This window comes from Saccostrea echinata, unplaced genomic scaffold (assembly GCF_033153115.1).
Source record: "Saccostrea echinata isolate AGI-Se365-2 ecotype Australia unplaced genomic scaffold, CSIRO_AGI_Sech_v1 ptg000022l, whole genome shotgun sequence".
Lineage (NCBI taxonomy): Eukaryota > Metazoa > Mollusca > Bivalvia > Ostreida > Ostreidae > Saccostrea > Saccostrea echinata.
The window spans coordinates 5,572,912-5,587,500 of record NW_026889771.1 but is presented as its reverse complement, the minus strand read 5'-3'; the positions used below and the strand labels follow the sequence as shown (position 1 = coordinate 5,587,500).

The 14,589-nt window shown below is 30.9% G+C and overlaps 2 protein-coding genes across 2 annotated transcripts in view; both read left to right on the top strand.

Annotated features, from left to right (window-relative positions):
• LOC133190280 (translation initiation factor eIF-2B subunit beta-like) overlaps window positions 1-14,589 on the top strand; it is a 234,850-nt gene that overhangs the window by 6,763 nt on the left and 213,498 nt on the right. The gene's annotated exons all lie outside the window — the stretch shown is intronic.
• Window positions 6,841-8,836, top strand: LOC133190278 (neuropeptide Y receptor type 6-like). Its single transcript, XM_061325814.1, has 2 exons — window positions 6,841-6,932; window positions 7,544-8,836. Exons 1-2 carry the CDS (start codon window positions 6,857-6,859, stop codon window positions 8,659-8,661), a joined length of 1,194 nt encoding a protein of 397 aa, XP_061181798.1. The 5' UTR covers window positions 6,841-6,856; the 3' UTR covers window positions 8,662-8,836.

The window sequence follows — 14,589 nt, the reverse complement described above, 5'->3', positions numbered from 1 at the left end:
TACGGGTACTGGCCTACACTCTTGTCGCTGTATTAAAAGTAAACCCCTGTTCACCACAAAGCATGGAATAATATGCCATTCGCTGACTTTCTAAGCTTTTTAAAAAGCTAACCTTGTGACGTGCATCATTTTATAATATTGAAAGAAAAGGGGGGAAACAGACTGAATCAAGAAGGGATGTTCTTTTTACCAGGTTTAGGGAGTTTATTTATGATTGGACTAGTCCACTTATGGAATAGCCGGGAAACAAATTAGTAAGAATTATTAGCAAATCCATTGCTTTAGTGTTGCCTTCCATATCCAATGTGTTATTTTAAAAAAAAAAAGAGATAAAATTTGGAGCTAATAAAAATCTGAAGCTTAAGAATCAGGTTAAAAGAACAAACTTTATTTATTTTGATAGAAGTTATCACACCCATTCAATAGAACAATTCAAGAAAAAAAGCGCGAAAATAATTCATTGTGACATTTAGCGCGAAATGATTGTGTCACCCTTTCGTAGAAGACAAATGGACTGATCCAGTAGTTTAGAAATGCAGAAAAAATGTTACACGGACATGTCCGTATAAAGAATCGCAAAGAATAAACATGTGCATGCAAAAAAATTGAAGGAAGTAAACACATCATTATTTTACATCAGTAATATGATTCTTTCTTCTGCAAACTGTATTTGTTTAAATGCAGGTAACAAATTCCGATGTAAATCAGCTTGCACAAAATCTAGCTCACTAAGTATGATCGCTTAGTTTTTGGACCATGGAAAAATTTATTCTTATACTCCCTGACGCTCGTGGCGTCAGGCAATAAAGGAACTATAAACATTGAAATATTACTATTGTGTAATTTGAGTTTACACATGTATAAACTAAGATTGTCTGATAAAATTTTGGTGAAAAAATGTATTTAAGAAATCACTACTAGAGTAGGCGAAAATGTCAATCAAATGCGCTATGGTTCTTTGCGGAAATGTATACACTCATTCAAGGAACAGCCCATCTGGCCATTTCACTCATGACAATATGAAACGTCACAACTGCCTTATGTGGATATCATTCATCTTGTGATGATATTATTATATACTGATACTGTAACACTCAACTACATGCAATATTTATATACTGATACCTCACTTTGCGGATACTTGACAAATACTATGATTGATTGTATGTTGTTTTACGTCCCATTCGAGAATTTTTCACTCATATAGAGACGTCAACATATACCGGTGAAGGGCTTCAAATTTAGACCTTTATAGAGCACTCAGGGCCATTGAGCAGTGAGGGTTCTTTGTCGTGCCAACGCCTACTGTGACACGGGGCCTCGGTTTTTAAGGTCTCATCCGAAGGACCCGCAACTTTCACTTCAAAGTGCCGAGCGCTTGGCGAAGGAACAGTTGCTACCTATTTTTTATTGACTTAGGTCAGTCGCGGCCGTGATTCGAACACATGACCTACCGATCATGGAGCGCAGCGCTTTACCTACTGAGCTACCGTGATACACTTTGATATACTACGACTTTGATGGTTTGATACTACTACTAATACTTTGATACTTTACTAATACTTTGATACACTATGACTTTGATACTTTAATAATACTTTGATATACCATGACTTTGATACTTTAATAATACTTTGATATACTATGACTTTGATATTTTACTAAAACTTTGATATACTATGACTTTGATACTTAAATAATACTTTGATATACTATGACTTTGATACTTTAATAATACTTTGATATACTATGACTTTGATACTTTAATAATACTTTGGTATACCATGACTTTGATACTTTAATAATACTTTGATATACTATGACTTTGATACTTTAATAATACTTTGATATGCTATGACTTTGATACTTTAATAATACTTTGGTATACCATGACTTTGATACTTTAATAATACTTTGATATACTATGACTTTGATACTTTAATAATACTTTGATATACTATGACTTTGATACTTTAATAATACTTTGGTATACCATGACTTTGATACTTTAATAATACTTTGATATACTATGACTTTGATACTTTAATAATACTTTGGTATACCATGACTTTGATACTTTAATAATACTTTGATTTACTATGACTTTGATACTTTAATAATACTTTGATATACTATGACTTTGATATTTTACTAAAACTTTTATATACTATGACTTTGATACTTTACTAATACTTTGATATACCATGACTTTGATACTTTAATAATACTTTGGTATACCATGACTTTGATACTTTAATAATACTTTGATATACTATGACTTTGATACTTTACTAATACTTTGATATACTATGACTTTGATACTTTAATAATACTTTGATATACTATGACTTTGATACTTTAATAATACTTTGGTATACCATGACTTTGATACTTTAATAATACTTTGATATACTATGACTTTGATACTTTAATAATACTTTGATATACTATGACTTTGATACTTTACTAATACTTTGATATACTATGACTTTGATACTTTAATAATACTTTGATATACCATGACTTTGATACTTTAATAATACTTTGGTATACTATGACTTTGATACTTTACTAATACTTTGATATACTATGACTTTGATACTTTACTAATACTTTGATATACTATGACTTTGATACTTTAATAATACTTTGATATACTATGACTTTGATACTTTAATAATACTTTGATATACTATGACTTTGTTACTTTAATAATACTTTGGTATACCATGACTTTGATACTTTAATAATACTTTGATATACTATGACTTTGATACTTTACTAATAGTTTGATATACTATGACTTTGATACTTTAATAATACTTTGATATACTATGACTTTGATACTTTAATAATACTTTGATATACTATGACTTTGATACTTTACTAATACTTTGATATACTATGACTTTGATACTTTACTAATACTTTGATATACTATGACTTTGATACTTTAATAATACTTTGATATACTATGACTTTGATACTTTAATAATACTTTGGTATACCATGACTTTGATACTTTAATAATACTTTGATATACTATGACTTTGATACTTTACTAATACTTTGATATACTATGACTTTGATACTTTAATAATACTTTGATATACTATGACTTTGATACTTTAATAATACTTTGGTATACTATGACTTTGATACTTTACTAATACTTTGATATACTATGACTTTGATACTTTAATAATACTTTGATATACTATGACTTTGATACTTTAATAATACTTTGGTATACCATGACTTTGATACTTTAATAATACTTTGATATACTATGACTTTGATACTTTACTAATACTTTGATATACTATGACTTTGATACTTTACTAATACTTTGATATACTATGACTTTGATACTTTAATAATACTTTGGTATACTATGACTTTGATACTTTAATAATACTTTGATATACTATGACTTTGATACTTTAATAATACTTTGGTATACCATGACTTTGATACTTTACTAAAACTTTTATATACTATGACTTTGATACTTTACTAATACTTTGATATACTATGACTTTGATACTTTAATAATACTTTGGTATACCATGACTTTGATACTTAAATAATACTTTGATATACTATGACTTTGATACTTTACTAATACTTTGATATACTATGACTTTGATACTTTACTAATACTTTGATATACTATGACTTTGATACTTTAATAATACTTTGATATACTATGACTTTGATACTTTAATAATACTTTGATATACTATGACTTTGATACTTTACTAATACTTTGATATACTATGACTTTGATACTTTACTAATACTTTGATATACTATGACTTTGATACTTTAATAATACTTTGGTATACCATGACTTTGATACTTTACTAATAGTTTGATACACTATGACTTTGATACTTTAATAATACTTTGATATACTATGACTTTGATACTTTACTAATACTTTGATATACTATGACTTTGATACTTTACTAATACTTTGATATACTATGACTTTGATACTTTAATAATACTTTGATATACTATGACTTTGATACTTTAATAATACTTTGGTATACCATGACTTTGATACTTTAATAATACTTTGATATACTATGACTTTGATACTTTACTAATACTTTGATATACTATGACTTTGATACTTTAATAATACTTTGATATACTATGACTTTGATACTTTAATAATACTTTGGTATACTATGACTTTGATACTTTACTAATACTTTGATATACTATGACTTTGATACTTTAATAATACTTTGATATACTATGACTTTGATACTTTACTAATACTTTGATATACTATGACTTTGATACTTTAATAATACTTTGATATACTATGACTTTGATACTTTAATAATACTTTGGTATACCATGACTTTGATACTTTAATAATACTTTGATATACTATGACTTTGATACTTTAATAATACTTTGATATACTATGACTTTGATACTTTAATAATACTTTGATATACCATGACTTTGATACTTTAATAATACTTTGATATACTATGACTTTGATACTTTACTAATACTTTGATATACTATGACTTTGATACTTTAATAATACTTTGATATACTATGACTTTGATACTTTACTAATACTTTGATATACTATGACTTTGATACTTTAATAATACTTTGATATACTATGACTTTGATACTTTAATAATACTTTGATATACTATGACTTTGATACTTTACTAATACTTTGATATACTATGACTTTGATACTTTACTAATACTTTGATATACTATGACTTTGATACTTTAATAATACTTTGGTATACCATGACTTTGATACTTTAATAATACTTTGATATACTATGACTTTGATACTTTACTAATACTTTGATATACTATGACTTTGATACTTTAATAATACTTTGGTATACCATGACTTTGATACTTTAATAATACTTTGATATACTATGACTTTGATACTTTACTAATACTTTGATATACTATGACTTTGATACTTTAATAATACTTTGGTATACCATGACTTTGATATCTTGATACTTTAATTATTATGAATCTTTTTGGAATATAAGCAGTAGTACCTCTCAAATTTCATATGAATGATGAAAGAGTTGGGAAATAATTTTTGAATAAACTAAGAATATTGTTTTCCACAATCGGAAAATTGAATTGAATAATGAATTTAACTTTCATAGTGAGATTATACTTAGATTGACTTCAAGTAAATTTTGACACTGGTAACTTGCACTCATTATAGGAAAACATTTGATACTTTGAATTACTGTGAGAAAAAACAATAGAACCTTGATTTAATATAGTTTATAGTACTATATTATATACTATAAAGTACTTATTTAGAATGTGGGAACATTTTAGGAATTGTGAAAAATTACATTTACTTAGTACTATTGTAAACGTACAAACTCAATGTCATTCAATGAAGCTAGAAGGAGTGCAAAAAGTCATGTTTGGTATAACCTAAAAATGCAAAAGTAGAAAATAACACAGTGATCATTCTCACTTTGCTACAATTTCTTCAGATAGCTATCAGAAGTACTTGTATGGTTTCTTTCTTCAGACTCTCTATCTCTCTCTGGTTTGCATGCACTTTACCTCATCTGAAGACAAATGTGTCATATTTTTTTTATTAAAAATTCACCATGAACACCTAACAGATTCCTTCGACGTCATCAAAAAATTCTCAAGATACATATATAATGATCAATACAAGCCTCCGTTCTCCTAATAGCGATAAAAGTATAATTATTATGTAAGAATCCGTTGATGCTATGGCTGTTGTTTATCATTTCTACAGAAAGTCAAATTTTTTGTTAAGATTTAAGGATGGAGTCTTGTCAGCATTTCAAATTACTAAGTAGGAGATCCAAGTACAATCTGTTTCTGGGTACTACAGGTTCAGCTATAGCACGTGTTATAGGACCATGCTTATCTTTACATATACTTTACAATTAAATCACTTGATATCAAAGATGACGATGACTATACATGTAGTTTTATTCTAATTAGCGGTATGATGAAATATCACTTTTTCTTCGCTATTGAGAAATGAACAGAAAGCAAGTACTTATCTTGTTTAATTTCTTTATTCATTAATAATTTGATTTCAAATCAATTTTAAGTTAGAAATAAAAGGTTAACAAAACTAGCCATATACTGATAAAACCTTTATTTCAATACGTCTAGATCTCTCTTAAAACTGCTGTCGGTCATTTTAGATGCCACACTTTTTCATCTTATTCATGATGGAAAACTACATAATTTGCTATTACTTTCTTAAAGGGCCGATTACGCCCTACTTTTAAAATTCATTTCAAAATGTTCCTTCGGGCACTTGGCTTGTAATTGTTAGAAAAATGCTGTATTTAGTAATTATACGTAGTACGAAAATTTTATCGTTAACTTCGCAAAAATTGAAACTAAAGTAATGGGATGAAATTCGGGTATAACATAATATTCTCAGTTTTTTGACATTACCTATTTTCTTGGAAGAAATTATTATAAAGAAATGTGTAACTGAGTTTATTTTCATTGAACGACATCTAGTTTAGAAAATACGGTGGCATTGAAGTGACCGTGACAGAAAATCAAGGCTTAAGATAAATATACTGTGTGAACTTGAAAACTTGGTACTATAACAAACTACACGTGACAAGACCCGTCCTTAGAACTGACTTCCGTTATTTCCAAAAATAAGGAAAAATCTCTCCCTTTTCATATCAAATTCATATTGAAAGCAATAATATAACTTTAAAGAAAATGAACTGATCTCTTGAATTCTGAAAGCATATTGTCAAAATCTCAGTCAAGCATATCTTTTATTAACATTTCAGTGACGTTGATCTGCGTTCCCATGGCAGTTGGTCAAGCTCTGTACAGAGTTTGGTTGTACGGAGAAATCATGTGCAAACTTACCTCATATCTACAAGGTTTGATATTTAAATATTAATTTAAATCTTATGACATTGAATTAAAGTCAAAATTTACCATTCTATTTATAATCATTCCTCTGAGAAAATATATTAACTTAATCACAAACAGTGTTATATTTACTTAGATATCCAATCGCAGTATTTTTAAATGCGCAAATTATTTAAACAATAAAATGCTTTCTTTGGTTGTTAGTACGGGAATTAATGTCGCAGCTGTTGCAGAAAAAATACATAACCCGCTTACGCGGGTTATGTATTTTTTCTGCAACAGCTGCGACGTTAATTCCCGAACTAACAACCAAAGAAAGACATTTTATTGTTTATATTTATATCTGTATGAATAATCATTTAAAGTAGGATTAAAAGATTAATTATTGCATTATTGATATGTACGTCTTAGTACGTTTCATTGATGGAACAGCCACTGATCACGAAATCTGTACAGGTGATATGAATAGTGTTATTCATGAACTGATAAATGGCAATGGTTTTCTTTAGAAATAAAGGAGGAAATATTCAGTGGATGTAAATATGTTTAATACAATACAGGGATATGCCATTTACGTAAATTATACAACATTTATTCCCGTTTCTGATATATTTTTCAGGGGCTACAGTTGCTGCTAGCGTATTCACTATCGCCATTCTAAGTCTGGATCGATTCTTTGCCATCAAGAAACCTATACTATTCCGGAGATTTGGTGATGCTAGATACGCCTTGTACGCCATCATTATAGTCTGGGTTGTCTCCCTTGTGTTAATGGCGCCACTTTTAGTTGTCAAACAAGTAGAGAATTATAGATTTCTTCAAACAGAGCTTCAAATTTGCGTCGAAATATGGCCAGATCAATCGTCTAGGCAAATCTTTGACATGGTGTTGTTTGGTTTAGTTTATTTCGTTCCTGGAGGTGTGATAGGAAGTGCTTATAGCCTTATTGGTATGGAACTTTGGAAGGAGGATGTGGATTTACGGAGAAGAGAGTCTGTGACCAGTCAGTGTATGGGAAAACAAATGATGGCTGGAAGAAAGAAAGTAGCAAAAATGTTAATAGCCCTGGCCATTGTGTTTGCCATCTGTTGGCTACCCTACTATATAGTGAGCCTGTACTTAGATTTTAATTACGACAGTCCCTCAGCCATGCGTTTTATGACTGTACTGCCTTTTGTGATTCTGCTTGGGCATGCTAACTCTGCCCTTAATCCTTTATTGTATTTTTATTCAAGCAAAACATTTCGAACATATCTTCTAAAAATACTCCATTGTTTGCGTTGCTATAAAAAGAATCCTGCATTTCCAGATCATGCTCGTTTTAGATATACAAGTTCTAGGAGATTTAGCTGTCAAAATGGGTCAAACAATGGACACGTAAAGTTAGCATCTTCTTGCAACTCAAATTACCGTAAATCGTCAATAGGCAGTGTAAGATCGAAGTCGTCGAGTAATAGTTTCAGAAATATAGGTCATAATAAGAAATATGATAGCACAGAATTTACCGCTGGAAGATTGCTACTTGAGAGAGCCACACTTATTCAAATGGAAATTATGAAAGCTACAATTGACAATTCGAACTCAACAGCTAAGGGTGATGGCAAGCGATTTGGATCGGGGAGAAATCTGGACATTCCAATGACAATCCAAGAGGAGAGTAGCAATAGGGGCTCACTCCAAAGTTCTCCAAGATATTTTAGGTCATTATTGCAAGAGGAAAGTCCCGTACATTCATAACTACCTCATGATACCACTAATATCAGTTAAATACTACTGAAATACAGAAATTATACAGAGTTTGATAAAGATACTAGTACTAGTATTTGTATCTAATAGGGCAATTATATGGCTCGGCTTGTTGCCGAGAATTTGAAATTTTTTCAATAGATATTGTTTAAAAATAAAGGTACGTGTACAGTGTATGAAAAATGTTTATGACGTGAAAATCATAGAATTTATTGTTTCCATTATATATTAATAAAAGTAAGATAAAAAATCTGCATTAATCTTTTTACTTTTGATGTAAGTTATGTTTCTATTCTCCAAGAAATCATTGTAAATACTAGCTAATAAATATAATAAATTATGGTTAAGTTTTAGTAAGGTTTACATGTAAATTAGGCTGTTTGCGAATTTTATGCATAAACAAATGCATCTGAATTTCAAAATGAAATATCTTCAAGCAATATGAGCTGCAAGTTTGATGTCAGAAATATTTGTTGCAAAATTGTAATGAACTATTTCAATGACAGGAAAAAAGAACGTTTATAAAGTTTTGATGTTCATATTTGCGATGAAAACACTATTTTTAAGCTTTGGTTGAAGCAGAATTACATTATTGTCGTCCTGTACAATATTGATTCCTTATATAATACTATATATTCGATTGTAAAGAAATCTTTCTTCTGAAATTATTTAATACTTTATTTAAGTCAAATTGATCGAAAAGGTTCAAATTACATAGAAATTTATCAAAATAGCACATTTTAACAGCGAAATTAAATTCTAAAAAATGCAGCTCATATTGCTTTCATGGGTTAAAAAACTATTATAAGCCAATTTCACTAACAGAAAGAAACACATGATTTTAATTTCAAATTTTAATTCCGTTATAGAAAGGTGAAATAACATCGACATTTTCAGGGGTCTATGTTTGCTCTGTTCACAATTAGTTTTGTTTATTGGACTTTGAGCGTGATTACTGTTTTTTATCCCCACATTTCATTTTCCCTTACTTACATGAGAAGTTTCATCTTTAAAATTGCTATGGAAACTGTTTTTAATTCAAACGAATTAAAATTGTATGTGGGGCGGAATATTTTCTGTCTAATTTATCCAGAGCATAAAGTTCAAGTTTACAGATATTGCATATATGTAGTATTTCCTGATGTTTCTCATGCTTAGAGGACCACTTCCTACCGCAATAAAATTCATTTCTCCACTGATAACATTGTTTCGCTGTGACATTAAAATTTTGTAAATTCAGACTTCGGATTGTATTGTATTTTATTTAACATCCCTCTCGAGAATTTTTCACTCATATGGAGACGCCACCACTTGCCGGTGGAGAGCTGCAAATTTTGTCCTATACTCGGCACTTACGGCATTGAGCAGTGAGGGATCTTTTTCGTGCCAGCACCTACTGCGACACGGGACCTCAGTTTATACGGTCTCATCCGAAGGACCAGACTTCGGACAAATGCAGTGATTGTCCATTTTATTTTCAGTATTTTTAAACCAGAGAATCGTTTTTGATCCACAATTCAAAACTGATTTTTCTTTAAAAATTATGTCTTTAATTCCATTTAACTTTATTTATATTTTCATCAGTAATTTTCCCTTTTTAGGCAACATATAAAATCTTCATTTTACTGACAAGAAATACATTTTACTTTAAAAATAAAACATTTATTGCATGCAAAATTATTCAACATAATGACAAAAATAAATATTAAATACATGAAAATACATATGTATATTAACTTTTCCCATTAGAATCCTGTACTTATGAAAGTCTATAAAGCTACAAAGGTCCTAGATTCTGTTAACAAGCATCAACGAAAATCTCTTATATAATTAATATGTGATTACATTTACACGTTTGCCTTCATACACAAATATAATGTTTATATGCCACTATGTTAAAATCTTTCTGTCTAATTGCCTCAGAGTTTATTTTGCAAAATAAGCAAAGTCTTAAAACAAAGAGGAAATAATACTCAAATTACAAGATAAATAGTGTCATTTATCATATCAAATTTCTCTTCACTAGACATTAACGAAAAGCATCGAAGATGAGATTGAAATTCATAAAATTCTTAATATCCTCTGTTTGTGTCCTTGATGTCCTTTAGTGTGACATCCAAGTTAACGTTAGCTGCAGCTGCATATGAAATTCCAATCTGCCTTGTCCAGTACCCGAATCACTGTTTATTGAACTGTCTTCCTCAGCTGGAGTGGATGGGAAATGACAGATGCAAATGTCTTTGGTGTCTTTTATATTCTCAAGATTCACACGTCCTTTCTATGAACAATCACTGCAGTACATGTCTATTTTTCTTGTACACATCTACTGAGCTCATGTGATTCTGTTCTTATTCACTTAATTCTTGGCACGTCTGTATTTTCCACATCTCTTAATTTTCAGTCGATCTCAATTCCAGGAAGTCCACTGTATTTAAGGGCAACCTTTGTTTGTGAAAGGCAATGTTATTCTGCTGATAATCCGTAGATGAACCAAATTTGTGTGGCTGTAATGATCTTTCGCTTTTGGAACTAACAGCTAGGGCTTCAACACTTTCAAAAATTGACTTTGCTATCCTTCTTGCTGCTGTTGAGGAATCTGAAGTTGGTTTGTTTGTTGTTGGAGGATCATCACTGGTGGCGAGGATTTCAATGTTAGCAAATATGGAAGGACGTGGTGATGGCGAATTTGTGGTCTGAGAAGAGGATTCTTTGACTGTTTGTTCACAGTGAGGTTGTGCTTTTCCTGTTGTTGTTGTGTCTTGTGTTTTGGGAGTTGATGTAATTTGTCTGAGTTTGCATTTGATTTCCTCTAAGCTTTCTTCAATCCTTTTCAGTGTTTGCCTGTTTTCCTCAACTGTCTGCATCATTCTGTGTTGTTTTGCAACAAAAGAATCTTCCAGATCTGAGAAATATTCTGATAAGTTTAATACAGGAAGAGTGGTGCTCAGGTATTTTGGATCTGGAGTAGAAACTGCCAAAAGCTGCTCTCGTGTTGTGTTTGAAGTACTTTTCACCTGTGTTGAGGATGATGTCCGGGATGTGCCATCTGGTGTGATTGATTCTGCGGTTGTTTTCTCTGGTGTTGTGGTTGTAAAGGAGGTGCTCACTGGTGTGATCGATTCTTCGGTTGTTCTGTCTGGGGGTGTTGTGGTTGTAAAGGAGGTGCTCTCTGGTGTGATCGATTCTGCAATTGTTTTCTTTGATGTTGTAGTTGTTGCAAAGGAGGTGCTCTCTGGTGTGATCGATTCTGCGGTTGTTCTCTCCGGTGTTGTTGTTGTATAGGAAGTGCTCTCTGGTGTGATTGATTTAGGAATTGTCTCTGATGTCGTGGTTGTTGTAAAGAAGGTGCCTTTTGATGTGACTGATCCTGGAGTTGTTCTCTCTGCTGGATTTGTTGTTGTACAGAAGGTGTCCTCTGGTGTGATTGTTTCTGGAGCTGTTCTCTCTTGTGAAGTTGTTGTTGTTGTACAGGAGGTGTCCTCTGGTGTGATTGTTTCTGGAGCTGTTCTCTCTGGTATAAGGAGCATGTTAATCTTATCTTGGATTTTTTGTGGAAAGTTACACCCTGGAGACATCATTGGTCCTTCTATAGTGTCATTTCTTCTGTTCATATATTGCACTTCCTTCAGAACTTGTGCCTTTTGCTTCCCTTTACCAATGTCTGTCTTGTCTTTCAGGTTTTCCTTTTGGGGTAATTTGTTGCCCTGATAAAGAAACTTTGAAATAAGAGTCTTTTTCAACAATTAAAATAATCTTACATTTTAAAGACATATTCAAAGGAATAGAAAGAGTTCAAAATCAGAACTAATTAAGGGAAAGGTAATTAAATTTCTGTAATCAACCACTTTTTCTCACTTTGTAAGAGATAATGGATTGAATTACGGGGCTCAACATTAATGCACGTCCGATTAATCACTTACACACTCCTAAAATTATCTCCCTAATACTTCTTTCGTTCTATATTTCAAACATTTAAATGAACTACTGTTACAATTTTCCAGTTTTACAGCCTATAGTCAACTTGCAATAAACTCATTGTTATCGCTAGTTTTTAAATAAACAGATATAAATTGCATCTGACCGTAATGTCCACCAAGACACACATAAACAGGGTTGGAAAAAAACTAGGAAATACTCATATTTCCCAGGACGGTGGGAAATACTGGTAATTACCGGGAATTACTGGTATTTCCTGGGAAATACTGGGAAATAAGAAATAGCTACATATTTCACTCATATTGACATGTAGTACACCTTATTGACTAAGATATCTACCTGGTATCACTGTCCCTGATTTATAAAAAATCTGGTTTCCAAGTAATTCATTTTACATAATCATAACACAGTATATTCATGTACCAGTCTTTAGTGGCATTTGTTTCACGCTTGAGTCAGATGTAATTTATAAAGGTCCATGAAATGAACCCAAAGATCCCATTTGGTTTTTTTTTTTTTTTTTTTTTTTTTTTTTTTTTTTTTTTTTTTTTTTTTTTTTTTTGTAACTAAAGAAGGATCTATGAAAATTCTTAAATGTAGAGTATGGTATAAATATCAAATCTAAGAAGAAGCCTTTCAGTTCTACTCAAGGTAATTATCTCTCAAAACAGGGGCACAAAACTGTCCAGAGCAATTTGTTAAAACAACATGATTTTTTGTAATAACTACAGTGTTTATAGAAGGATTAAAACAAGGTCTTTTTTGTTCTTAATAATTTTACAAAACTGAATAGAAACTTGAATTGGAAAACTTCAGTTTTATACAGCCAGGGAAATGTTTCAGAATGCTTATGGGTATTGGACCTGGAGTAGTGATACATTCTGAATAGTTAAATTGCAATTGAAACATATTCCATATTATTCATCTTCTGTTTTTAAGTTTATTTTTATTTTTGAATTTTGTATAAGATTGAATGAACTAAAGAATTAAAAAAAATTTAACTTTGTATTTCCCAGTTCAGAGAAAATTTGTAGTATTTCCCGGGACGGGAAATACCGGTATTTACCACTGGTAATTCCCACCACTGGTATTTCCCGGCCAACTCTGCACATGAAAGGCCAAAGCACATAAATATCTATTTAACCAACAAACATGATAAATACCTTTGGTTCCTTTGTCTTCTTCTTTGGGGGTGTGTATTCTGTGTCATCTGTCTCCTCGTCCATAGCTTCTTCATATTTCTTAATGGCATCCTCCAGCTGTTGTCTGCAGTCTGAAATATGTATACATACAGTAGTAAAATGTCTACTCGGCTAGACTTCCATGAGCCTTAGAATTAATCTTATGTTCTATTCACACTAGTGCGCACTAAATTTTACTTCGTATAAAATAAATGGGAAGTAAAATAATGTAAAATCGTTTAATGCAAATTAAGTAGTAAAAACATCCTTGCTGACCCCACCCCCATGTGGCAATATTGAAAAGGATCAATTTTAAATTGCAGAAATTGCAGACTTTGATAATTATAAACAGGGGTCATTTACTTCTCATGGGGTAAAAGTGTACAAAGTCTGATGTCTGTCAAACAAAGGGTTCTCAAGATATTGGCGAGTGGTGTGAATATACAGACCAGACAAGTTTTTGCTAGTAATATAAGTACCCTTTGTTTTAAACTAACAAAAATTAGTATCAGTAGTTCTTGTATCTGACCACTGACATTTTGCACGTAATACTTTTAAGGAAGAGCCATACTCGGGTTAATTTCTGAGGAAAGTTTTTCCAACTTTATACATTATATAAGTAACTCAAACATACGTATGGAAGAAAAGACCATTGTAATAATATTTATCAGGAGATACAGATCAACTCTGCTACGGCAAAATCAGCTTCAGATAAATAATATTCAGCTTTATAAGGAAAGAAGGATAATGAAAGAATTACATATCAATATTTTTAAATGTAAAATTCAGGCCCGTAGCAACG